The following is a 27,658-nucleotide window of genomic DNA, read 5'->3' as shown; positions in this document are numbered from 1 at the left end:
TTGTCCCTCTCTGGGTGGCACTAAACCTCCAGAGGAGATCTGGAGATGATAATTATTACCAGAGTACCTGCATGAATTTTAACTACCCCCGTCTGTCGATGTCAGCAGTTTCTCTGGCAGCAAAGCCCTTGCACATGCTTACAGTATGTATAATCTGTTGACTTTGACTATAGAGAGCTTTTAGAAACGCTGAAAATCCCCCCCAAAATCTCTCTATATAAAAGTAGTACATGATGCAGGTATTCTTACCACCAAAGAAGAGTTGACTATCTGAGGTGAGAGGAACCGAGATGCTGATGTGAGCGGTGGCTCCTTCATCTTTGTCCACTGTGATGCTTAGATGATCATGTTTGAAGCTCAGCTCCACATAATGCCACTGACCGTCATTCAGACCTGAGCCTGAGACACAAATACACACATACAAAATCCAGAACAGGGTGTGATTGAGTTCAAATCAGGATGTGACCTTGGTTTAATTTTAATTTCAAGTATAAGAAAAATATAAATTACTCCATTTCCATTTTTTACTTGCATACACTTGTTGGCCACTTTGTTAGGTGCACTTTGCCCGCACTGAGTTGGACCTCCTTTGTTTCTCAGAACTTAATTCTTTGCGCCACAAATTCAAAAAGGTTCAAAACTTTCCCTAGAAATTTTGGTCCATATTGACATAACAGCATCAGAGTTGCTGAAAATTTGTCAACTTCACATCCAAGGTGCTTTATTGGATTGAGATCTGGTGACTGTGAAAGCCATTTGATTATACTGAAATCACCGTCTCATTCAAGAAACCAGTTTGACATGACTGTGGTCGTAAAGGGTGGTCATGGCCAACAAAACTCAAATAGACCATGGTGTTGAAAGCTGCCTTAAATTTGCCAAGAAAATATCCCCCAAACCAATGCAGCAGCAGTCTGAAACACTGATACAAGGCAGGATGGATCCATGCTTTCATGTGGTTTACACTAAAATCTGTTCCTTCCTCTTAATGTTACAGCAAAAACAGAAACTCATCAGATTCGCAAATATTTTAACTTATCTGTCCTATTTTGGTGAGTCTGTGCTGATTGTAACCTCGGTTTCCTGTTTTTAGGTCACAGGTTAGCAGCCAGTGTGGTCTTCTGCTGCTGTTGCCCATTTGTAATGAGTGGGTATATGAGTTACTGCTCTTGTCAGCTCGAAGCAGTCTATCCACAGAGTTCTCCTCTGACTTCTGGCATCAACAAAGCATTTTCTGCCAGAGAAGTGCTGCTCACTGGATATCTTTTTCAGACGTTTCTCTGTAAACTTTAGAGATGTGGGAAAATCATGTATGTTTTGCTGGTCTTGCACCAACAGCCATGCTATGAGTAGATAGTTGTGTCGTTGAACTGATGTACCTAATGAAGTGACCATTAAGCATACTCTAATGTACCGGTATACGCAAATGAATAGAGAAACATGCAGATCGTGACTGAACCCACCTGCGCTGAGGTCCAGAGAGGATCTGCCTGCTTTACTGATCTGTAGTCGAAGCCTCGCCTGGCTCAGGTATAGGAACACTGTACCATCCTGCTGCGGGAGACCAAAGGTCAAGAGCAGACCTCCCTTGTTCCACGTCCTGAACTGCAGCGTCACAGACACTAGCCCTGTTGACCATGATGTAAGGCCAGGCAACTGGAGGAAGCTGTGGGAGTCAGTGAACGTCACAGCCACTGAAACTGGCTCAGCACAAGAAAAGGTCACATTGCCCTGAGAACAGGAGGAGGGAAGAGAGAGAGAAAGAAATGATTGTGAAAGAGATAAAACATGAATATTCATCGACTGCAGAGGCTGACTTGGTTTGACTGGGTGTCACAGAGGTCTCATCAGCACCTCTCTGAAAAAGGACACCTGTATTTCCATATTGATATCAGCTGAACAGCTAAAACGCTGAAGGCTCTCTTTGGAAACCTGAAACATCAGAGTCAGAAAGGCTTTGCACACACTGCCTGTTTGTGCCACATAATCAAATTTCTTAATTACATCGGGAAACTGAAATAATACAACATGAGAAATATAGTTTTATAAACAGCAGTGTGTCCAAATATTCCATGATGAAATTTACCACGTATAAGCTAGTATGGTTCAAGTTTTCTTCTTCTTTTTTTTAACTGCCACTTGTCTCATGCAGCTCTTTTGCTTTGGGCTTTGTAACATCAGAATGTAGATGTGATGACACTGGTGATGATAATGAAGGAGATTATGATGATGCTAATGACGCTGATGATGATGATGATGGGTGTAAAAATAGGGAGGATGATGATGCAAATGATGAAAATAATGATGATAACAATAGTAATCATGACAGTGACCATTAGCATAATAATTACCACGATGCAGAAAAGGCAAAGAGGAAGGCTGGGGGAAAAGTCACTAAAAGTCTGTCGTAGGGAATAAAAGTTCACAGCTTGTTCAAACTTTCATCACGGAAGTACTCTAACAGAAGAATGATAAATGCTAAATAATTAATTACTATCATAATAAATTGACAGCCTTGACAGAAGGATAACACAGCTTTACTAGAAAATGCTATCATCACTATAATAAAACACCATTTTTCTATTAAATGATTTTTTTTACAGAAGACTTTTTATTTAGAATAGAATAGAATAGAATTCAACTTTATTGTCATTGCGCATGCACAGGTACAGGGCAACGAAATGCAGTTTGCATCCATCCAGAAGTGCTTTAGTGATATAGATATATTACAATATATATTAGCAATAATATAGATATGTGAGTATATTACAGAAATGGGTCTATTATGGTATGTTATAATGTACACGGTATGAAGTATGTTGTGAATATTCTATAACTATAAGTATGTACAGGCTGTAGTGAGTACAAGCTATGTACAGGATATGAACAGGATATAAATATGAAAAACTATACAGAATATGAAATAAATAACTTTACAGAATCTGGGATATACAGCTATACAGAAATGGGAACTATGCAAGTTGTAAACAGTTGTAGGATTAAAGATTATCGAATGTACAGAATGATTATTTACACAGAGCTATACAGTAGTGCAGTTAAGATAAGTGAGATATAATTCCTACAGAGGCTATATAAAGTGCTAGTGGTTGTGAGTGGTGGTTCAGTCCATGTTATTATTGTGTTTGAGGGTACAGTTGTCCATTGTGGGTGTGTGTATGTTCAGTCCATGAGTTTAACGTGGGTCAGATGTCAGGAGGCAGAGTTCAGGAGTCTGACAGCTGTGGGGAAGAAGCTGTTCCGGTACCTGGTGGTCTTAGTCCGGAGGCTCCTGTGGCGCCTCCCAGAGGGCAGGAGGGTGAAGAGTCCATGTGATGGGTGACTGGGGTCTTTGATGATTTTCCCAGCCCTTTTCAGACACCGCTTCCTGTAGATGTCTTTTATGGCAGGAAGTGGTGCTCCGGCGATGCGCTGGGCAGTTTTCACGACCCTCTGCATTTACTATAAAAATGTCACTTGTTCTTAAGCTACAAATACATAAACTGAAAGTTGCTTTGAACTTGCAGCTAATGTTTGATTTTCAAAGGGAAAAAAATGAACGATTGGCACACTGCAGAACTCCAATTTCTTTATTTAATGCATTTAGTACTTTGTGATGTTTCAAGCATACCTTCCCATCTTTAATCACCTGTGTTAGGTCCAATGACCACGATCACTGACAATAATATACGATCACATCCACGTCTTACATAGGACAAACAACTGATGAATAAATCTTCTATGAATAACACATGGAAGACCAGCGATATGTGGAAGATGTCTATGTCACATTTTTTGGCTCTGTAACAGCTCAACAAGGTGGAGATGATGTGCATGGATTTTTTTCCCCTAATTTTCTAGAGGTGCAGTCTACTGGTGGATGAAAATAGGATCAGCCAGACTGACCTATAAATAATCAGAGTGGTGGAAAAAAAACTCTGATGCAGTGATGCTACCCCTCATATCCATATTAAACCCTAGATATAGGGCTGTGGCTGACTTTTGTAAAAACTTTTTAAAACTTCCCAAAAACAAATCAAACATAAACTCTTAAATTTGCCCGATTACCTTGCTAAAGTGCCCTTCACATACAACGCTTCAATGGCACCGTTGTGCTCTGAAATTTATTATTTTCCTGGTTGGTGAGCACTCGCTGGTGACATGGTGTGACATTTGCATGACCAATAGAAAACATAGAATGGCAGGGAGCGTGCACATAAAATCTACATAAAGACCATTACTAGCTGCAAAAACAGTACATGCAAAGCACAGCAGCCATTCCAATAGCTAACCAGTGCTGACTGCTAATGTGTAGCTGATAAGTGAATTATGTGAATTAATGAAGTACATTTAACTTCTGCACATTGGTTCAATCGATGCAATGGCCCAGTAAATTATTCACTAGAGATGCAATAATGATAGATGTTAACGCATTCTTACAAATAACACACAAAGTGGATCATCACCAAACACAATTTAGAGTAAGAAGAAAGTGTAAAACAATACAACAATAATTATCCATCCACCCATTCACTTTTGCTTATCCTCAGGGTCATAGGGGACGGCTAGAGCCTATCCCGGGCACCACAGGGTGGAAGGCTGGGTACACCCTGGACAGGTCACCAATATGATGCAGGGCTAACACAGAAAGATGGACAACCACATTCACACCTGTGCGAAATTTACTATCACTAATAATCGAATCCCACTAAATGCATGTCTTTGGATTGTGGGAAGAAGCCAGAGTATCTGGAGAGAATCGACAGTGTCATGTGGAGAACGTGTAAACTCCACACAGAAAGGCTTCGACTAGATGGTGGAGTCACTGGACTCAGGACTAATATTGAATGTTTAGTTTTTGCAAGAACTGCAATGCTGAGTCCTTCATGACATTACAAACCTATTAGAAAAGAAGTGATTCCTGAAGATGCATTTTGAAAATACTACTTAGTACACAAAAATGAAGCAATTTCAACGTATGCTCAAAAATCTCTTCTTTTCTCGTAGGTTTGAAATGTCATATAGGACTCAACATTGCAGTTCTTGCAAAACAAAACAAAAAGCTGAAATAAAATATTTAGAATACTTTACAGATATTACAAATGGATTGTGGAGGCAGTCAAGGCACTTGCTGCTAAACGACAGATGAATGTGCCATACACCCTACACAAGCAGAGATGCATGAAGATGAACTGGCAAGTGAACCCCAACACAACAATGAATATTGTACTGAAAGAACAGATGTCTTTGAGCTGGCTTTGGACTTGGACTCAGCTTTTCTCCTTTACGCACACTAAGATGAGGCCATGTTTTTTTTGTTGTTTTTTTTACATATTTAACAATGAAAGCTTTGTGTAAAAGAAAGGAGTTACTACACGGTGACATATAGCAGTCATTCTCAATCCTAGACTCCACAAAAACTTTTGCTTTTTTTCTACTAAACTTTTTGAAACTGCGTGTATGCAAAGAGCTGTCCTCAGAATTATTAATATAAACATGCAAAACTTAAATTAATAACATTACAGCTCTAGTTCGGCATCATGAGTGACAAGCAATTAGTAGGCAAAATTGTACCACACTATTACTTTTAGTGCTTGTGGTAAAATTAATTCATAAAATGCTGAAATATAATGACTCACCACTATCGCGACCTGTGAACTGCCGTGTTTGGCCAGGTCTATCAGGTTGATGTCGCTGTACAGCAGGTTCTCAAGGCAGCCATGAAAGTTCCTGTTGGACAGGATGGGTTTCTGCAGTCCGTGGCTCTGGACAGCTGCCACCGTCAGCTGCACAGTAATTTCAAAACACGCTATAATAATATTACCTTCTTCCTCTGAATGACATCAAGGTTGCTGTAAGAGGTTCATTCACAGAGTACGCTGCCTTTTAACGCAGAAAAATAAGCTCAAAAACACCTCTTCATTGCCTCAGTACACTCACACAGTTAAATTATGCACTGAATAGCCCCTTTGAATAACCCTCTCAAGCTGGTTGGCACAGAAAGCTGCCCACCTTCTGCCTTTTCATTCACTAGAAGAACTAATATGACTTGAACGTCCTGTCTGATTTATTCTCACTCTAACTCACTCACGCTGCTGAACAAATGAATATTTCTGCAGGAGTGGATGCGCTTTTGACACGTTTGCTTCAGAATGTGTGTGTGTGTGTCTGTGTGTTTCCTCTCACCGTGTGAATGTGCCAGTGGCTGAGATCAGCCGGTATTTGAACCTGCAGTGTATTTTTATCTACGGTCAGGTTTAGGTGAGTGCTGAGCCGCTCCAGCTTTACATGGTGCCAGTGCTGGTCATCAAGCAGACTGCCCAGGGAAACGAGAAGTTGACCACCAGAGGATGAACTCACACCTGCAACACAGAGGGAGAGAGGAGCGGGAGAAAAGTTGTCATGTCGGTGCCATGGTACATTTCAGAGAAGAGCAACATCCCCGGCCAACGCAGAAATCCCATTATGCATCTCCTGCTGAGGATCTTAGATTTTTTTTTTCCTGAAGTTTATTACCTCCAACGCACTTGAAGAAGAACATCCATAAAACATTTTTAACAAGGACAAACATCTGTAAAGAAAATAGTCAGTGTTTTTTCCCAGCAAAACACCTATAGGAAGGGATTGTGTTCAATCTATCAAAACAAAAAGCGCCACGGAAAGATTGCTGCATCAGTGGGATATTTTTTAATCTCTGTTTCAAAACAAGAAGCAGGTCACTGAGGTCACCCTCTTTCATTATAGAGCACATTTCTGTATGCTGAGAGGGAGGAGGACAGAGTACGAGAAATGATGATGCTACAAAATGACACCAGGACATAATTAATGACAGACCCAACACCAGTAGGTCTGATAGGTGGATTTATCTTTGGGTCCTCCAATGTGTTGGTTAGGAAACGAGGTTCTGCTGACAGAATGAGCTACAACAAAAGGAGAGATATAAGCCAAGTCATTAATTATGAAAGGTGTTTTCTTCTAGATAGAAAGACAGTTCAAATTACAGAATTCCAACTCCTCATTGTGTGTTTAGGGGTCTGAGGTAGAGCTACGCAAAAGGCTGGTAAATGCTGGAAAATTGGTGGCTGGGAGTTAGAAAGAAGAAACCTTACAAAAAATCTGAAGCCTGCTCCCCAAATCAGTTTGAGGTTTTTAACCACTACTATCATAAACCAAGTAGTTTCTCCAATCTAAAATAACTGTCAGCGATCAACTTGCTGAATAGATCAAACTGTGGGTATCAGTTTCAGGTTTCAACAAGGGAGTACGCTGCATTCAAAGTTTGCATCAGTGACTTCATTTTTTTCTATATTGGCAATGTTACAGAGATATATTAGACTTATCCTAAATTGTCTTTAGTATTGTGCTTTAGCTATGAATCAAAGGTCCAACGACAGTTTTCCCACTACTAACAATCAAATTAAATCAAATTAAAATTAAAATCTGAAAGATAAATCTAACATGGAAGTCACAAAAACTGCAGGTAGTCTAGAGGCAACTTGAGGATAGTTCCTCAAAGCTAGTTGCTCCTATTTATTTCCTGTGCTAAAATGCTCAATTTTGCAATGGAAATAAGCAAAAATAAATAAATAAATAAATGTACGTAAATAAATCTCATCAGTATTTTTTATACGAACCAAAAGTGGATTAAAAGTACACACCGGCTGTTAGCTATCTCATGTTACAGTGCTATGGTTAAATGTATTGTAATTCAGTTTGGTTATGCTAGTATTACTTTATTAATACGTTAGCACTAAGTCGCCTGTGTGTTCTGCTCCTACTGTAGCCTAAAGAGGCACCTTGCTAATGAAGCTAGCTAATGTTAGCTGATGAGTAAACGTTCCAGCTTCTCCAAATATATCCCTACCTCCTAAAAAATGCAGGACTGACTAAAATAGCCAAAAATAGCCAAATCGAGGAAAACAGTATTAAAATTCACAAACCAATAAGTGATCAGTGTCTCTATCTTTTATAACACAGTTTGTGATTACACAAACATTTAAGTGAGTATTCAATGCTAAACAAATAAGTGGCTACACAATGCTCTTAAGTTTAACTGAGATCGTGATTAATGTTAAATAGTATCCAAACTTACTTCCAGTCTGAAACCAACTTTTCAGGGGCTTCAACAATGGAGCTTTGATCAGGACACAACTACCTTAGCTTAGTTTAGCGCAGAGATAGGAACATGGGAAACAGCTAGCTTAGTTCCATCGACAGAAGCCTGTCTTCCTCTTGCATCCAGTACTTACGCTGAGGATAAACAAGTAGTTTAAGAGAAAACAATAATAGAAACACTTCACTTCCATTAATGAATCTCTTTCTGACTCTCTGTCAGTCTTGATTCCCTTATTCCTCTTCTCCTTGCCTGCAAGTTTAATAGGAAGCTGAGAGAAAGAAGGTTCAATTTAAGAGAACCGTAACCGTGCCAGCATTTAAAATACAACTTCACTGCAAAGCTAACACACATTCTCAAAACCAATTCTTAGTTTTAGTCACAGTTACGAGGAATTTCATACCATACAGAAAGAAAAGGAGCAAGACATCCATGGCAAGAATTTGACTATGAGTGGGTTTCAGATTTGTTGATTTCATGTATTTGTATCTTTGTGTATGAGAATGGTAGGACACACAGTCTTACCAATGGTGTCAAACCATTTCACAGATCAATGGCTTTGAAAAAGATCAAGATTAATTTAATTATCATTATTCTACACAAGGTTGCACAACAAAATTGCAGATGCAGTACCCTCTATGAAAAATCCAAAATGAATTGAGTATTGCATAAACGGCCTTGGTTATATCAAGATACAACATGTTTTGGGTCTGTTCTTTTCTCTTGTTATCTTGTCTTGAAAACAACATGGGATACATTTTTATAAGTTATTACCCACCTATTTATATTAGGGTTATATAATCTGGTTATATTATATATAATTAATGGCTGTGGCTGTTTTGAATGACAATTTGTGTTATTTTTTATCAAAATATGATTCTGTTCATCTGGACGTAGTGTTTTCAGTGCGAGAAACGATGAGTGACGAAACGTTTCTCGCACTGAAAACACTACGTCCAGATGAACAGAATCAACTTTTGGAGATTTACTTACCTGGATGATTGAGAATGCATCAAGATGTTTTACCAAAATACTTCAGTTTTTCCAGTAAATACAGTATCTTTTTCAATAGCACAAATTGGCGTCCCATTTGCTGTCAGAGAGAATTAAGTATCAAACGTATAGATGATGTCAAAGTGGCTATGTCCATTTTAATGTACAGTCTAAAGGTAAAACGCTTTACCACACTGGCAACAACTTGCATTTGTTTACAAAAAACCTCAATTAAGAGATCACTAAGATCCTGAGGGGAACATAAAAGTGTTTAACTGTTTTTTTAAAAACCTACTAAACAGAAAACATGAAAGCAACAACATCAAGATCAAAGTGCTAGATAGTCCCTTGTAGACACAGAGTAGTAGATAATTATAGCATAGGTTGGCATTTATACCCCAAAGATGCTATTCCTATTCTTTTTTGAATTCTTTGTCAGAGACATACTTTGTCTCTCTAGACAAAGTATGTCTTCTTTTGAAACATTCATTTTAGCTTACCATAAATTTAAATGAACCAAATCAGTCCTATAGTAAGTGTGAAAGGCAAGAAGTTATAGCAATATTTACCATCCACAGTAAATTAATATTTAGAAAGAGTCCTCCATTTGTTCTCCTTTTTTTCTGCCACAAATCTCTTTCACTTCCCAGTGTCTTCAAAGGCAAACAAGACGGCAGTCATTTACATTTTTACATTTGCCTTTAAACAATGAACTATGAGGGGTTTTTTTAAATTGTTTTAAATTCTATTTTAAAGATGCATTCTTTATTTTTACCGCACCAAAAAATTCAGTAGTAAGAAACCTATCATACAGCAGGGGAGTGCAGTAAGAGGTTTCTTTCCATTTTCTGGCTCCTCTGGGACTCTTGGGAGGCAGCATACAAAACGAGTAAATCGCTGTAGACAAAGTGGAATTGAGTAAGCAAATGCAACAGCAATCACCGCAGTTCATTGTCTTCTATTTTCTCTGCCAATTGGCACACTTTGTCCAAAGACATTCATCTCATTTCAGCGGCGCTGTTCAGATGCCTGGGGGGAAGATCTAGTTGTAGCTTTTGCTGCTCCGTACAATGAGCAAAATGCTGATTGTGGCAAAGTCGTGCTACTGTAAACCCTGAAATATTCCATTTAGTATGCCAGAGACCAGACAGTGAACACAGCATGTCCTCACTGCTGAGAATACGGAGAGAAGAAAGCCTTTCACTTAACATGCAGCCTGCCCTGCATGGATCTCTGATGCCATCCTAATTTCGTCAGTGATACTTAACACCATTTGTCCAAAAGGCACTGGAGCCCTCAGCGCATTTACTGCTGTGTATTACAGTTTTCCAATGGCAGTTCAGAATTGAAGTGAATTATGAAGCAGCAGGCTACATTACAGCAAACTGACATTTTGATAAATGTAAAGCATAGAGGAAATGAGATGGTTTTGGATAGCGGACATAAATCTTAATGAGCCAGTCAATTTATTCCAACTGCTTGGACAGCCACAGGCACACAGAGAGGGTCTAAGTGTCTCACTGCATGTGTTTGTTTGACTGTCTGTCTCCTTGGTCACTGTCTATTGGTCTGTCTGTTATTCCTGTCTTTGTGTTTCCATTCAGACGTGTACTTATGCTAATGGATGTTGCTCACTAATTAATGAAAACACTTGCAACCTTATAAGCTGTACATTTACCCAGTTCACAGTGTTCACAGCCACCTCTCTGTCTCAGCCAGCTTGCTGTTCTCGTGAAGTGACATGAATCACCGTTAAAGAGAGGACCGGGACTGACAGGATCAGGCCGGCAAAAGGGAGAGATAACTGTGAAAAGCTTCAGAGAGTCTCTCACATTCTTCAGTGTTTAGATAATGCATCTAAACCTTCTGCTATTATCTATTAGCTCTGTTAGTTTGATCTTCTCTTGTCTTCCAACAGCTGACTGTGGAGGAGCATGCTGTGGCTCAGGGTGGATGCTCCAAGCTATTGATCTAAATTACACTGTCTGTAGACTCCAAGCTCCTTGGAGATTCGGAGGGAGGAAGAAGACAAAAGATGAATACCATGCAATTGTTAAAGGTAAATAATTCAATCTGAAAAAAGAACTAGCAGAGGCAGAATTTGGATCACATATGAAAAAGGCTTTGATAAATAAACATAAATGTTTTTTTCAATAGCAAAAAAACAATAGGGTAGGGATTGACAGAGAGGCAGGGCAATAAAGAGAGCGTGCAGTGTCAGTGCTGTGACTGGGGCGAAGTACGATTTTTAGGATAATCTCAATTTAGCTCAATATAATCTCTGCACCGTTACAACAATCCTGTGTTTACTGTCGTTCCCAGCCAAGTTCTTTGAGCACTTTGCTGACTATCGGACTGAGCCTAGCAGGGATGTGACAGGGATGTGACAGGGAGCTGATGTCAGACTGACAGCTTTTGCAGATGACGCCTCTTTCCAGCTGACATATACTAGACAATACCACCAGGGAAATAAACTGCTTCCACCCAGTCATAATGGGAATTGGACAATATTCTGCTTTTTATTTCAAGAATGCAGAAAGGGGAGGGTGAGACTAGGGTGAGGGGATGTAAAGAAGTAGAGAGAGGCCTGGAGTTGGAAACAGCAAATTTAGGCTTTCACAAAATCTTAGAAAAATAGCTGAGGGAATCTGGGATTTTCAGCGTGTGTGTGTGTGTGTGTGTGTGTGTGTGTGTGTGTGTGTGTGTGTGTGTGTGTGTGTGTGTGTGTGTGTCTGTCTGCATGGCAAAGGTCCCTTGTTCAAACATTAATATAACACTAAAATGCAGTTGAATTATGTCTTCTCTTGAAATGCTTTTTATGGTTAAGTAAATGGATGATGCAGGAAGTCTGACAATTGTGAAACGTGAACTGAATGGTACAGCATGTATTGTATTCAGGTTTTGTTGTCATATGATCACTAAACATATGATGTTGACTTGTCTGTCATTTCGAACATGTGCCCCTGTAGGGTAAGTTTAATAAAGCCCCATCTCTCAGGCCTAGTGACACTCAGTGCCCCCTCCTGGCAGCTACTGTGCACTAAAGCAAAACATATATTTCCTACCTGCAAACACCTGGCTTTGGTTGCTGGCAGACTGCTACGTGTCACTTGTAGTATGCATGAAAGAAACTGACTAGTTGACATGTGTTTTCCAAGTTACAGTGAAACTGTGGAAAATGCAACACAGCTAGAAAACTGAAATTGTTAGCCTTCAAAGTAAAAGTTGAGCCATTGCTGCGCCATTGAAGCACACTTTTACTTTGAAGGTAGTGTTTGCAGACAAGTCTGTGTCTTCCATGCAAACTACAGACATCCATGGCAACCTGTTAATGGCCAAAGCAACTGTAAGGATGTTTTTTTGCACAGCAACCTCTTTGCATCTGATTTCACCAGGAACTGTCATAAACCCAAGGAACCACTTGCCAACCAGTTTGGAGGACTTATTTCTCCATAGAGCACATATTTCGTATCACATCCAATCTGGTGGACAATCTTCAAGCAATATATGCATGGAGCAAACTCAGCTTTGCTTATAGTGATGGTCAAAATATTCAGTTTTCCACAAATCAAAACATGGCAGGAATTGTGGGAAATTCGGTGCTTATAGTGCATCTAAGAAGGTTTTGATCGATTATTAGTTCTAACAGCCGGATGCTCTCTGTTGCATCATACTCCTACTTGACCTTCTGGTGTGTGCTACCATTAGTTCATCAATGCTCTAACCTAATCTTTCTTTGAATTCTCCTTTCACCCACACAAAGAGCAGGTACCGAGTCTCACTCAGTTTTTCAGCAACCAAACAACTAGTCTGCAAAATTTCAACTATACTGCATGCCCCCTGTTTTGGGATAAGAGAATACTGTGATTAATGAAAAGTACAGTGACTAAGTGGTGCTTTTTATTTATTTATTTATTTATTTGTTCATTTATTTCTACATCAAAGAAAGTTTAACTTTAGATCAAATTATTGCTTTGTTATAAATATAACCACACAATCTTACATCACAGAAATAAATAAATAAACACATAAAACTAATTTCTATGATTAATTATCTGCAGTTTCACTTTTGGAATATAACTTCATTTAGGACCACAAAATATGGTTTTCTGAGGGAAAGTGATATATTCTCAGGAAGCTGCACTTTTAATTTCAGCTGTAACTGAAAGGAAGGCCTGGCTGATGAACAGAGCAGCAGAGTACTCCAGCAGCCAGATGGCACGGTTGATGAGAGCTTTGCCATATGGTGATAATACGACAGGCTGGCAGTCCAACAGCACCTCAGGTTTAACCTTGTTTACGCCAGATACGCACACACGATGTCTCGCCTTGCACCTTGGGTCATGTTTTCTATTTTCCTGTCATTCATCATGGTTTCCTATTTTATTTTAATACACGTGTTTTAGGCACTTCAGTGTTGTGTCATCTCCACCATCATGAGTGTCATCTGTGCCTCATTGTGCCATTCCCAGAGTTTATTTAATATGGTTGTACCTCTCTTTCTGTGCCAGACTGTATTGTGTGCTCCAGCCTCTAGTTCCCAGTGTACATTTTTAGGGAATTTGACTTCCCAGATTCCCTGTACTGCCATGGCCTGGTCCCTGTCAGCGGCTGAGTGATTACCAAACTTTTTTGTTAAAGTGAAGAGTGTTTATTTTATTTTTTATTTTTTTTACTTTTAATTCTATCTCTCTAAGTTGTGCTTTTGAGTCCTGTGTCTGTAGCTTCATGGTCATCACAACATTTTACCTTCATTAGCTTCCACACAGGCAGTGGGTTATGTTATGCTAACCCACTGTGCTCCACAGTGTTCATCCTTGACACATGTTTATAGCATCCATCATATATTATAGATTAAAAGAGAGAGATGAGGATGTCAAGCTGGGAGAGAAACGGCCAGAAAGTGAGACCCCCCACTAGATAGAGGCGAAGAGTCTGGGAATAGCTAAGAATCAGTGAGACAAACAAGACAAGAAAAGAACAAAGCTAAACACAAGTTCCTTCTTGACAGTCAATCACCAACATTCTGATTGACTGTATCTGCCAGATATGTACAAATCCAGATAACAACAGTAGGGACGCTGTGTAAACAAATGTAAATAAAGAATTGATTTGCAAATGTCACAGACCCATATTTTAATCACAATAGATTAAATATAGGACATATCAGATGTATCCTTTTTTTAAAAAAAAAGTATTTCTTCATTTTGAACAACACGTTAAAAAAGTTGGGAAAGGGCCATGTTTCCCACTGTGTAGGATGCCGTGTTCTTCTAACAACATCTGGAAACGGAGGAGACTGACTGCTGGATTCCTGTGAGAGGAATGTTGTCCTAATCTTGTCTGATAGAGGGTTCAAGCTGCTCAAAAGTCCTGGATGTTCTTCGTGGCATTTTTTTTGTTTGTTCGTTTGTTTGTTTCGTGATGTATCAGATGTTTTCAGTTCGTGAAAGGTCTGGACTACAGGTCAGGTTAGCTCCCAGACTTCCATTATGAAGCCGTGCTGCTGTAATAGATGCAGTGTGAGGTTTAGGAATCCTGCTGAAATGTGCAAGATTTTCCCTGAAAAGGTATTGTCTGGATGGGATAGTAGCATGTGTGCATTTTAATTCAGCTTTGGCCCAGAGAGATTGGGGACCTTTCTGGATACTGTTCAGTAGTGATGGGATTTCCGGCTCTTTTTAGAGATCCGGCTCTTTCGGTTCTGCTCACTAAAAAGAGGCTCCGAACCGGCTCTTCAGGTTGTTTTGTTGCTTTAATTAATTTATTATTAACAATAATATAAAATTATGCACAAAAGGAATTACTAATTTTAAAAAAGTGGTTTTATTTATATATGTTTATATATAAATATATGCGGTGGCCCCTAGAGACAAAACATGTACAATCTCCAAAACACATTTCTAGCATGAACTAAACTTCCAAAGCAGAGCTACTAGATCACTTAAATTACACAATTGAAAGCATGTGTGTATTGTTTGTGTATTTATACACAGGCACTCATATATATTCAAATAATTTTAAAAAAAAGTTCATTTACCTGTTACTATCACACACCAAATCTGGTCGTTGGTACTTGCTGGCTTGTGTAGCCACAAGATAACAAAAGCTCAACACTGCGCCCAGCATCCTGGAGCACTTCTGTTGTCTTTTGTACGTGTTTTGAGTTTTTATGTGCTTCTGAGTTTTTATGTGCTTCGGAGTTTGTACATGTTTTTACGTGTTTTGGAGTTTGTACGTGTTTTTACGTGTTTTGGAGTTTGTACATGCTTCAGAGTTTGTACGTGATTTGAAGTTTATATGTGCTTTGTCTCTAGGAGCCACCGTAAATATACTTTTATTTATTCACTCCACATAAAATGTAATAAATAAATCATATAATACAAAAATCAACTATTCACATTTCAACTTTTAACCATTTAAATTTTCAGCTGTTTCCTTTTACAAATTTAAAGTGAAAACAACACAAAACACTGCAAACCACAACACAATTAAATATAAATTATAATATGAAAACAAAAAGAACATGCATATTCTCTGTCATATGGACCTGCATGAATAAACTTTCTGAATCCTTTATCATCTGCAACCGAAAATAGTTGTGGATGATTACTATACCTTTCTAATGTGATGTTGTTGTCCCTGGCTCTCTTTCTCTCTCTCTCCCTCTGGCTCTGTTCCTGTGCTACTGAGTGTAACTACCGCCCCTCCCCCCTCTGCCCAGCGTAAAGCACAAGGCTCGCGTGCAGAGTGAAGCGGAAAAAAGTGCGAGAGAGAGAGAGAGAGAAAGAAGAAAAAAAAACCCACGTGACGGCTCGCGATAAGGAGCCGGCTCGCATCGTTCATGTCAAAGAGTCGGCTCTAAGAGCCATTTCGTTCGCGAACGACCCATCACTACTGTTCAGGCAGTGGCTTCTTCTTTGAATGATAAAGCTTTAACCTGTACCTGTGGACAGCACAGTAACCAGTGTTCAGAGACAATGAATTTTGGAAGTCTTCCCAAGCTGTGCAGTGATTTCCATAACAATATCATGCCTGTTTTTAATATGGTGCCCTAGAAGCCCCAAAGATCACATGCATCCAATATTGATTTTGTGTCCTTTCCTTTGCACACAGAGATTTCTCCAGATTTTTTGAATATTTTTATGATGTTATGTACTGTACATGATGACATATTCATAGTCAATTTTATGTTGATGAGCATTATTGTGAAATACACAATTTACAGATTAGTGATCCTCTGCCCATCTTACCTTATGAGAAACTCTGCCTTACTAAGATGCTCTTTTTATGCACAGTCATGTTACTGATCAGTTGCCAGTTATTTTAATTAGTTGCTATGAAATTCAAAATAAGCTAATATTTATTGGAAAACAATTAATATGGTTTTATGTTCTACAGTGAATAAAATATGGCTTTTGAGATTTTCAAATGACTGCATTCTGTTTTCATTTACATTTTACAAAGCATCCCAACTTTTTCAGAGTTAGACATATAGCACTCTTTCTAATTAGCTTGAGACATATGGATAAACAAACAAGCACTGTAGTGAGCTAAAAGGCATATGTAGAAAGAACCATAATTCCCCTGAGTTTCATCAAAATTGAATCAGAGGTATTTCCCAAAATTGTTTCTGACAAACATGCAAGTGAACCAGCAGATGGGTTGAGAGTGACTTCAAGCTTGTTCCATTTCATTATAGGAACAAAACATGCAAGATATTAAATTTGCTATACACAGAAGGGATTTTGGAAGCTCTGGACCCTGAGTGAGTGCATAATTATGCTGTACAGTTTGCGTGTTTAGCTGACATTTACTCGCAGAACTAAACAATGAAAGAAAAATAAATGAACAGATGAGTGGAGCTGCAGAGTTTGCCAGTGCAGTTGGCTCAAGGAACTTCCAAAATATTGAATTCAATTCAAACATCGGAAGTTTCACTCACTCTCCAGCACAGAGTTTCAGTCATTGTCCTCAGGAAGTCGATCACTGCTGATTTGGTCCTTCCAAAAACATTACCATGTTCAGTTGGTGTGAATATGTTGCTTGCAAACTGTTTGAGGAGTGCAAAATAGTCCCTGATTATATAGTATGACAACATGACAATCAGGCACACTATTAAGATCAAAACACACGTCATCACAGCAGACAAAGTCCCTCTGACAGGTACGGTTTTTCCCAAAAGGGTAAATCTTAACAAGTAATTTGTTAAATCAGTTGGACTGCCCTAAAGCGTACCCTCCTTTATGTCTTTCTGGACACTAATAGGACCCTTACAGGTTAGAGGTCAAATTTATACCATCAGTACATCCAGTGGGAAGCTGAGGGGTCACACTATATACACACACACACACATATATATATATGTAAATTACAAACATTCAGCAGTAACAGATGGACAACACAGACTCGGGGAAAATACCTACAGAAGGACTCGTGCTGGGGTTTAAACTAATGTTGTCACAGGAGGCTTCTTAGAGAGCTTGGCAGCTAATGCTAGTGCTAGTCCTTTGGGACCACAGACTTTCTGTATATGTGATGCTACCGCTGCCTGTTCAAATGATGGAAAATGTATGTTTTACATCTCTGCTGGCAGTGCCATTGTCACACCTTTCCAACAATGTGTGTCTCAGCATGACAAGCTACACATGCATAAAAGACCTGATTTAAACAGAGTGAATATATTTATCTTGCACAACCAATTAGGCAATATCACTATAAACTGCAATTTCGCAGAATGATTCAGCATTATTGGGGTTATGTTTATCATGTAAGAAAACACAACAAAGCATTAATTTATGTCTGTAGCTCTTTGAGACCGGTGTCCTACCCTGTAGGTGGTAGAGTAGCAGCTTTCCTTTCTCGAGCACCAACGTGAGGCTGTGATCTCGCTGTCCCTCTGCATGGAGCAGTGTCCCAGAATTCTTCAGGGTTTTAAACTTCAAAGAAATAGTCTCCATCACAGTCCAGCTTGCCCTCACACTCAGTCTGTAGACCAGGCTACTTCTGCTCCCATCAAAGCTTGCCACGCTAGAAGCTACAGAACAAAATTAAGTGGGAGAGGGAAAAGTTTTATTCTTTACATTTCATTCATTTTAAATAACATACTAGCACCAAATACTAACACAACTGTGCAAACTCTGTCTTTGCCACCATTTTTCTAACATCATGAATTTCACAGAATTGTAAGATATTTCTAGACAGATTTGGATCTCTTGGTGAAATTATTTACTCAGCAAGCACATTTAACTCCATTAACATCACTTTTCCATATGATTTAGCCCAGAGTTGACCATTCCTTTTGGTGCTATGTTCAATGCTATGTTCGATTTGTGAAACTTCTTTAGTATATTTTAAAATAAAGAGGCGATTGCGATTGATCAGTAGGCTTCACTAGTTGAATTTAAGCCCTGTTGTCACAGAAGTACAGTTTTACAAACCATAGCTTTATTATAGGTAGGGTACAACACAAAGTAACAGGGCTGACATTTAGTTAAGTCAGTTACAAAGAAGCAAAGCTTGCTGCTGCTGCCTTGAAATGCTTGGATTGCTTGAAGGCATTTTGCATGTACATTTCTATTGTTTCAATTCGTATTGCACTCTGTATTAAAACCATGTGTTCTCTGTACATCTCACACACAACACCCAATAATTCTAGTGCATGGCTTAGTGTTTGAATAGCACTGCTTATTTTTCTAAGAACTAATGGTTTCTAAATTGACTGCAAAAGGTTTGTATGACTCACATCACACACCAGAGCAAAATCAAACCAAAGCCTATGTGTGTGGGAGTATTTTAAATCTATTTTTCTAAAAAACAATGAACAATCTTGTTCTGTATATAATGCTACAGGATTAATATAACTTTCAAGGTGTTCCAGGGACCATTTCTTATTTTTCCGCACCACATTTAAACACCATAATCCAAATTTGATAGAGATAATCTGTGTAGATTTAATCCAACAAATCAAGATTTTAATTAATTGACTAAAGTTTGACTTTACATTCTAAGATACAAAACTAGCTGCTAGCAAAATACTTGTAATACAATAACAAGCCAAAACTGCCATTTGTAATATTTTAAAAGAAGACACTTTTAATGCCACAACACATTTACATTTTTAGCATTCAAAATGAGTTGAAGCCAGTCGGGCATTAAAGACTTCAAGACAGGCAATCAAGACCAACTAACTGTTGATAACATAATTATATGTTACTTAAGGTCAAAATATTCTATGATAAAATAAACATTGGATATATTTATAATTGCTATAACATAACACTTAATTCACAGTTACTTACTATATCGACATCCATATATTTCCAGTCTGAGGCCAATCCTCCCACTGGGGTTCCAGTCCAGTGGGATTAAACGAAGAAAGCGAGCTATGACCGGCTGCTCCAGTTTGTACTGGACTACAGTGTCAGCATTACTGTTACCTGGAAAAGCCTGCAACAATACAGTTACATGTTTGTTACAGTTACCGTTTTCTTCATTCTTACACTCTGTCTCAGTCAGCTGATTGCTGCAACAACAATGTAATAATGTAATAATGATGTAATAGCAATAACAAACACTAAAGGGTGATGCCTCTATCAGGAAAGCAGATAGATATGCTTCTCATCAAGTGTTCATAATGGTGACTAAAAGCTAGATAGGACCATTATACATTGAAAGTTTTACATATTCGAGGGCTGAAAATCTCTTTGTCAGTGGAAAGAAAAAGTCTCCCAAACCTCCTCTGCCCTGAGACCATCTTCATTTTCAAACTCTGAACTCACCGAAGCCATTGATCCTAAGTAATGATAATGTCTCTCCCTCTCCCTCATCTCTGTCCAGTGATCAATAACTTGGACCTATTCTGTCTCCGTAGCAAGCCTCTCTTTAAAAGACTAATGGCTTCTATTTTTCCCAATCAGCTGCCTGTGGGAATCCAGCAGGGCTCACACACACAGAGAAACACCTGCAATAATATGTGTAAGAAGAAAACAAGAAGAACAAGCTGCATATACGGTATAGAGTAGGTGTCCATGTGTTCCTGTGCATGTCATTTGCTTGTGTCCTATCTGGAGCGCTTGTGTGATGCTACCTGTGTGTTTGTGTGAGAAACTCAGCTGAGGGTGTACCGATGTAACTGTGTGAGAGAAATTGGCTTCTCTGGCACTGCATAATTGTGATCTCAGTGCCGTCTTCAAGGGCTGAGCCGGCTGGCCAGCAGAGCGTTAAGCTCAACAAATGGCTCTGTTTCCTGCTGAGGAGAGCAGCATCTCATTTACTTGCCTGAGCATCTTTTGAAATATGAGTAGCCTCTGACAAGCCTTCAGTCAAGGAGAGAGGAATGGCTAGAGAATGAGTCGAAGAAGAGGATGAGAGGGCATGACAAAGGAATCGCAGAGGAACTGTGCCTGGCGTAGTTGGTACCACCAAGACAATATAAAAATACTGAATTATGCAATTATGCAATAAAGTCTTTCATTAAAAGGAGCTACAAGAAAAGAACGTTTGGAATCAGCAGTATAATAATGTTGGCAGACACGTTATTCAAGTGACATGTCAGTCAACATAGGAATTTCACTGCATAGCTGCCCACAGTGAAGCTAGATTATTCACTTTAAATTAAATAGGGTGTTTGCTGAAATATACTTGTTGCCATGCTAATGACTTTTGCTCCTTAGGAAGTTCTGAGGAGAGTTGCCAGCTTTGTTAACCTCATTTACTCCTCTTTACTTTATCAGGGAGGTAAATTATCATAAGTGGGCTTTAAAAAAAACTTCTAAATGACGCACTGACTTTTAAATCTCAACCAAACTCTTGTGCCTGCCACCCTATGGGCCAAAATCAGATATACCTCTTATGGTGGTCTGGTTTTCCGGCAATGTTTGGATCGCATCCCAGAAGCATGTTTGTGGCACAGGAAATCCTGGGGATGCTGAGGGATGCCTTCATAGTGCATAACTCCTTAAAGGTCGAATTTAATGACAAGTATTGTCTTGGTCATGCTTCTGACATGATGTGCTTTCTTTAGGATTTGAGATTGCTGTTTGGTATCTGGGTTGAAGCCAGAGATATACTGTACAGTGGGGGTAACAATTCTTTGATCACTTGCTGAACTTGTAAGTTTGCTTACTTCTAAAGGAATGAACAGTCTCTTTGGTAGTTTCATAATGGAGAGAGACAGAATATCAGTGAAAAAACCTAGAAATAAAACACATTACATGAAAGTTCTAATTTGATTTTTATGTCACCGAAAATGTCATCTCTCTCTGCAGATTTTCTAGCTGACTGAAGTCTGAAGACTGGCTGGGCCACTCCATGAGCTTAATGTGCTTCTCCTTTAGCCACTCCTTTGTTGCAGAATGATGGGGAAGGATAGGTCATGATCATGGATGGAAGACCCGCCCACAACAAGTTAGTGCATACTCAAGTTTGAAGAAAAATGGTGAAATGCAAATGGTCAGATTGGGACTTCAAGAAAACATCCAAAAAAGTAAGAGTGAATGATAAAAGGTTAATTAATGTCATTTTTGTGTTTGTTTTCTATAGGCACAGTCTCCTTTTGAATCACACTTTAAAACATTTGAAACATGTGGCATCATAAAGTAAGACTCCACATGCAACTTGCTTGATGATGGGATCTAATTTTATTCTATTTTTAATCCATGAAGTAGTTAGTGACTCTAACCATCAAATAAATGAAAGTAACCTGAGTAGAGACTTTGTTTCTACCTTTACCTCACAAGTCAGTGAGAAGCTGTGACTGATGCAGCTGTTTTTGCAGTAAAATTCTCACCATCACAGAGACGCTAAGCAAGCCTGACTAATATACGAAGCTTTAAAAGTGCTCTAAAAGCTGATGTGGATTCACCGCCTTTCATGCTGACTGTCAAATCAACATGTTTTTAAGCTACAAGGAGTGTGTTCTTTAGTGATGACTTGAAGGGCTTTGGAGAGTTTGTATCCTTCACTGTGAAAAAGTTGTACCCAGTCAAATGTGAGGGGAAAAAAAGTTTTCTTTGGGTTGCTGCTGTAGTGAAAGCTGCACTTTCTTCCACACAGAAGGGAGGATACGCGTGACATATCAAATGTTGTTCAGTCAGTCGAGGTTTGCATGGCTGCCTGTCATTCTGACATCTGTACTTTGCTCATTGGTGATCAGTCATTCTCCCAGTCTAGTATTCTCTTTTTTATTGAAACAACACTGGAAAAATAAAAAATTAAAGAGAGAAAAAGAAATGGGGAATATATTTAGACGTAAAGCAACCGCAACACTAGGTACTTAAGTCACTGCGTGCTTTTCTCAGCGAGCTTTCTCACCAATTTCTTCTGCACATTTACATTTTAAGAGCCGCCACACTTATCGAAAGCGGCTGAGCTCGAAAGCGCCCATTCAGCGACCTGCTTGCAGACTGGTGATGGACAGCTTTCAGGCATCAAAGCTGGGAGTTTTTCTACGCCAGGCGGTCTTTCTCATAACAGCACCAACCTCCTGTCAGCACAGGCTAAACTGTCTGACAGCAGACCCACACCGTCAACAGACTCCTGCCCAAGTTCCTTTCATTGTTCCATGTATTATTAATAAATAGTGAAAGGCTCCTGGTGTGCACGCCATGTTGCTGCAGGCAGCACCAGTCCCCACAGATAATGTTAAATAATGTCTATGACAGTTAGGTCAACTGTGTGTGATTGTAGAGTGTCACTGCCTGGACAAACTGTATTTTTAGCTGTTAAAATCTGTATTATATAACACATGTGGGGGGTTTCTTTTTGTGTGCACTTTTTGTTAAATATCTATGATCTTGTCACGATCAGTTAAAAAATATGTACTTTTCTACAACAAGATGATGGATTGACATGGACATCCATACTCCCATCAGGTGACTGCACAAATATGTTGCACACCCAACACTACTATGTAATCCTGCCACCGGAAGAAGAGTTACCCCTAAGCTGTCTTCCTGCTGGTGTTGTCTCCAGTTGTGTCCTGTGTCACTGAACATCAACAGATAGGCCGTGAGCCAATCAGAGCTGCCGTAGCGGCCCTGCGTGGCAACAGCAGTGATTTGGGTTCTCCTCCCCAGGTCCACCTCCAACCACTGGTATCGGTCTGAGACCAGAGGAGACCAACCTCCAGCTCCTGCACAGGGGACAAAAACAAAGAGTGGATTATAATAATGGGTATACGCGGTTAGTGTAAACTTAGTGTGAGTATTATTCTTGTTGTGGGACCACGACTCTTACACAGTCACACTGCAGGCACTATGGTTATCATAAGGTAAATATTATATTTTAACAAGAAGACCTGGTTTAAGATCAAGATGAAGTTCAGGCAAAAAGCAGTTACGGTCGACAGTGAAAAAAATGCTCTGTGTTTGTGTGTGAAAACATTAGCATAAAAAGTCATTGGTGTAAGGTTTGACCAGTCAGGTGGTGATTAACTGATCTGACCAGCTGACCACTGTTCACATGCATAAGTTAGTATTGTGGATCACATTTGCAAAACGGTATTACTAATACTCCATCCAAGCATGTGTTATTTGACTGTTTGGTTAGCCACGGCTCTGTAAATGGTGTCAAAATCATTTCACTTGTTATTCTGTGTTTGCAGCCTATAACCATCCTAAGCGTTGATTAACTCTGAGCTGTGTGACTTTTGACTGACTTGAGACATTTGTATGAGTGTGAGTAGTAAAAATGAAAAGAATGGAAATAATACCAGTTCAAACAGCCAATTTGGAGAAATCATTAAAGAACAAGAAATCAAAGACAGCAACATAAATTACCAATAATCCGCTAATGCCTGTTGATGCCTTCAGGTATCTAAATTAAGATTTAACACACCATTTTATTCTGTTTTTGTCTTTTAAAGCATTTCTTGGTTTGTACAATACATTTTTTTTTAGATATTCTTAAGTCTTCAGATTGATTATAAAATGGTAAATGGGTGTTTTCTAATCTGCATACTTCAACAGCTCAAATATCTGGATCCAAGCATGGCAGCCACTTCAGTATGAAATCTTCAGGTTTTTCATATCACAAAATGTCACGATGGTCAAAGATGCCAAGAAGCCATTGGCTCCCTTTAATCGACTTGAAGGGAAGTTTAAAAACTATTTGCCAAAAATGCAGATCCCTTCAGAGATGACAGAAACATCACAGAGAGCGTTTAAGTTACTGGAAAGGTATATTAGTTAATGTTCCATTTGTAAATATTTTCTTCATAATAAGGAGACCCTGCTTTGAACTTTAAATATTGCAAATCACAGTACAATTATAGTGCATCCCTTTTCTGGATTTGATTGAAGTCCACATAGATGCTCACAGACATAAAACCCTAGAATATGTCAACATTTGCCTGGTTTCATGATGATAACTAATAAATCCTCAAGACATTAAGTGGGATATATCTGGGCCACAAACCCTTTGAAGAAAAATGGATTAGATGATGCAGCACCAGAATGGTATTTATGAATCTCCACAAGTAAGTGTCAAGATTTGTCCTGCCATTTAATGGATCTGTTCTGGTTTTTATGAGCTCACCAAGGTGACAATATGAGAGAAAGTGAATGTGATTCAACTTCACTTAAAATATCTTCTCTGACATGAGACAAATCACTGAGCTGAAACTTTTGTCTGTTCTCCAGTGACATGCAGAGTACTATCATATTTTCCAGGGGTAACGTGCTCCATTTTTGTCTGGGCAACATCTGTTGCAACAGCTGGAGAGGACACTCAGGGATGTAAGGGACTAACACACACTGTGTTCATGCTGTTGTCTAAAATAGGTACTTCCATCAGCACTGTGGTATGTCTGACACTGCTATACCATTTTTTTTAAGAAGATGCAAGTGTGGAGGTAGCAGCACACTGGAAGGACAGAGTCATAATACCTAAATGCACTCATTTAGAAATCCTCATTAGAATGAAGGCTGATAGTCTATAGTTAGATCTGCACATTTTCTTGTTTCAAAGGGAATTCAGATAAAACTAAGGTTATTGAGCTATGTTCTAAAATTTAGAATCAAAAAATCTTGAACAGTCAGGCGCCATCTAATCTTAAAGACCTAATAGTAGCATATAACTCCAACATAGCATTTTACTATTGGACTGCTGGCTTACCTGTGGTTACTAGGATATTTAAAAGGAGTATGGGAGGGAGAGCCTTCATCTTTCCGGAACCTCGTCTATGGAACCAGCTCCGAGTTTGGATTCTACTGTAATTAGGATTAAACTTTCCTATTTTATAATATATTTATATTCAGGATTGGATCAGATTAACCTCCTGTCTGCACTACAAACGGCCTAGGTTGCTGGGGGCTTCCCATGATGCACTGAGTGTTTCTTCTTCCCTCACTCTCTTTGTGTTTACACACCACTCTACATTTAATCATTACTTAATTTTAATCTGGCTCTCTTCAATAGAGCATCTTTTGTCACGCTCACTCCAACCTGTTGCAGCAGATGGATGGTTCTCCTGCAGGTGTCTTCCTGTTAAAAGGGAGTTTTTCCTTCCCACTGACAACAAAGTGCTTACTCATAGGGAGTCATTTGATTATTGGGGTTTTCTCTCTATTACTGTAGGGTCTTTATCTTACAATATAAAGCACTTTGAGGTGATTTGGTGCTATATAAACAAAGCTGAATTGAACTGAACGGAAATGACTGTTCAGTTTGAAGCCTTTGAACTCAGCTATTTGTGCAAAAAGTACAGCTATAAAAATACGTTTTTGGATTTCTTCTAGTGTTGACTTTTTTTTCTTTTTTTTGCCTGCCAGTGTTGATTTTTTTTTTAGCTACAAACAAAAATCACGGTGGATTTTTCAAAACTAAGGACCTTTAATATCCAAGTAAATTAATCAAATAAAAAATATATAATGCAATAAACCTGTTTAAGTAGAGCTAGCAATACACCCTCCAATTAAGTATCACAAAATGTTGGGGTATATTTGACAATGTATCACTGTTTAGTGTTTTTATCAAGCTTCGTTGTTGAAGTGAAATCAAAAGTAAAGTAGGTGAAAGTTGATTTCACTAAATGTTCCACAAAGAATAACGTGGAGTATTCACACACAGATTATAATATCCTTTGGCATCTTAATCAAAGAAGAAAAACTCACTGTCATGCATAGTAAGCAAAAATCTAAATGAATCTGGATTAGAATATTGAATATAAGAGCATATAAGGAGAAACAACATATTTGTTTCGTGGTACTCAATTTTATTGAGCTAGTATGTGTTTTTAATGTTTTGCCTGCTGTAACACAGTAATTTCTCAAAATTTCTGGCATAAACAAAATATATCTTATCTGAAATAAGCTGCTGAATATTTATGCACCAGACTCCATCAGGGATGTTTGAGTCTGAGAGCCTCCATGATTTGTTTTTCTATAAGTACAGTTAGTTGCATCCAATCACCTCTAATCACCTCAAGCTCATGTTTCAAATGAAATGTTTTGGGAAAAGATTAAAATATCTGGATTTGAAAAAAGAATGGTGTAGATCGAAACAGGAAAGATGGCAGGAACACACAGCAGGAGTGTGAACTGTGTCATATAAAATACTGCAGTTAATCAAGTGGGTTTGTATTTGGGAAATTTAGGAACATGTCGCAGAGGATGAGTAGGTTGGAGAAAGGGAGTGAAGAAGTGAACTGGCCCAGAAAGTGAAACAAAGGCAGAAAAGGACTGAAAGGCACAGACACAAAGAGTGGTGCCCTGATGCAGTTGCTAACCTTTGCAGAGACATTGCCATAACTAACACAGCTGCAATCTGATTTTATTTTACTTTGGATGCTGCTGGTATCCCTGACTCAATGGAGTATGTGTGTGTGCATGTGTGCATGTGTGTGTGTGTGTGTGTGTGTGTGTGTGTGTGTGTGTGTGTTTGAGTGGCTGTGTCTGAGTTTGTGAGTCTACATGTGTGTAAGCTTGATAAAAAGTGCTGAGTCAGGGCAAAGCAAATCCATGGTGCCCAAGGAGCAGATGGAGGGATTTCTCCCCTACTGAGGGTGCACACATACACACCACACCCACACACACACACACATACACACCACACCCACACACACACACACACACACACGATAACGCAGCCACCCTGAAGAGCAGTTGAGATTGTGTTGTCAAAGTGATGTCATGCTGCTATTAGGACAATGTAAATCAATACTACAAACTCTTTCAAACTGCCAAAGTGGACACAGTGTCTTTTTATCACATCTATTATTAATCCTCCTTATATCAGTTTACTGTGTTAACACAACCCGCCATGAACTTCATTTGAATTGTTCAACATAGCACGCTGCAGAACAGATTGCTAAAGTACAGCAGTGATTGGTAATGTCAGTCAGCATCATAACTGATCATAGAGATTATGGACCTTTAAAAAAACAGCCCACACTTTCAGTTGTAGCTTGAAGGAGAAACAAATCTAACAACTTTAATAATGGCTCAGTTCCATTCTGCCTCCCATAATGTGTCAGTGAGAAAGTATCCACGCTGCCAGCATGTTGAAATCTCTTCATCAAATTGGTTGATTGCTATGAGATGAAGTGAGATGCAT

At 39.0% G+C, this 27,658-nt stretch overlaps 1 protein-coding gene across 1 annotated transcript in view; it reads right to left on the bottom strand.

The window, feature by feature from the left end:
• The window catches only part of LOC146614619 (contactin-associated protein-like 4), a 111,834-nt gene that overhangs the window by 47,506 nt on the left and 36,670 nt on the right, over positions 1-27,658 (bottom strand). Inside the window, exons 3-9 of the mRNA XM_085376543.1 lie at positions 23,044-23,237; positions 19,405-19,552; positions 17,934-18,140; positions 6,184-6,359; positions 5,637-5,783; positions 1,464-1,731; positions 250-399 (exon numbers count right to left, since the gene is read on the bottom strand). Coding sequence (XP_085232669.1) covers positions 250-399; positions 1,464-1,731; positions 5,637-5,783; positions 6,184-6,359; positions 17,934-18,140; positions 19,405-19,552; positions 23,044-23,237 — 1,290 coding nt within the window. The remainder of the gene's footprint in view (positions 1-249; positions 400-1,463; positions 1,732-5,636; positions 5,784-6,183; positions 6,360-17,933; positions 18,141-19,404; positions 19,553-23,043; positions 23,238-27,658) is intronic.

The sequence above is a fragment of the Diplotaxodon limnothrissa genome, linkage group LG17 (genome assembly GCF_057381915.1).
Source record: "Diplotaxodon limnothrissa isolate DT_005_m linkage group LG17, D_limnothrissa_male_GT1.1, whole genome shotgun sequence".
Lineage (NCBI taxonomy): Eukaryota > Metazoa > Chordata > Actinopteri > Cichliformes > Cichlidae > Diplotaxodon > Diplotaxodon limnothrissa.
The sequence above is the reverse complement of the archived record's forward strand: the minus strand, read 5'-3'. Positions and strand labels throughout refer to the sequence as shown.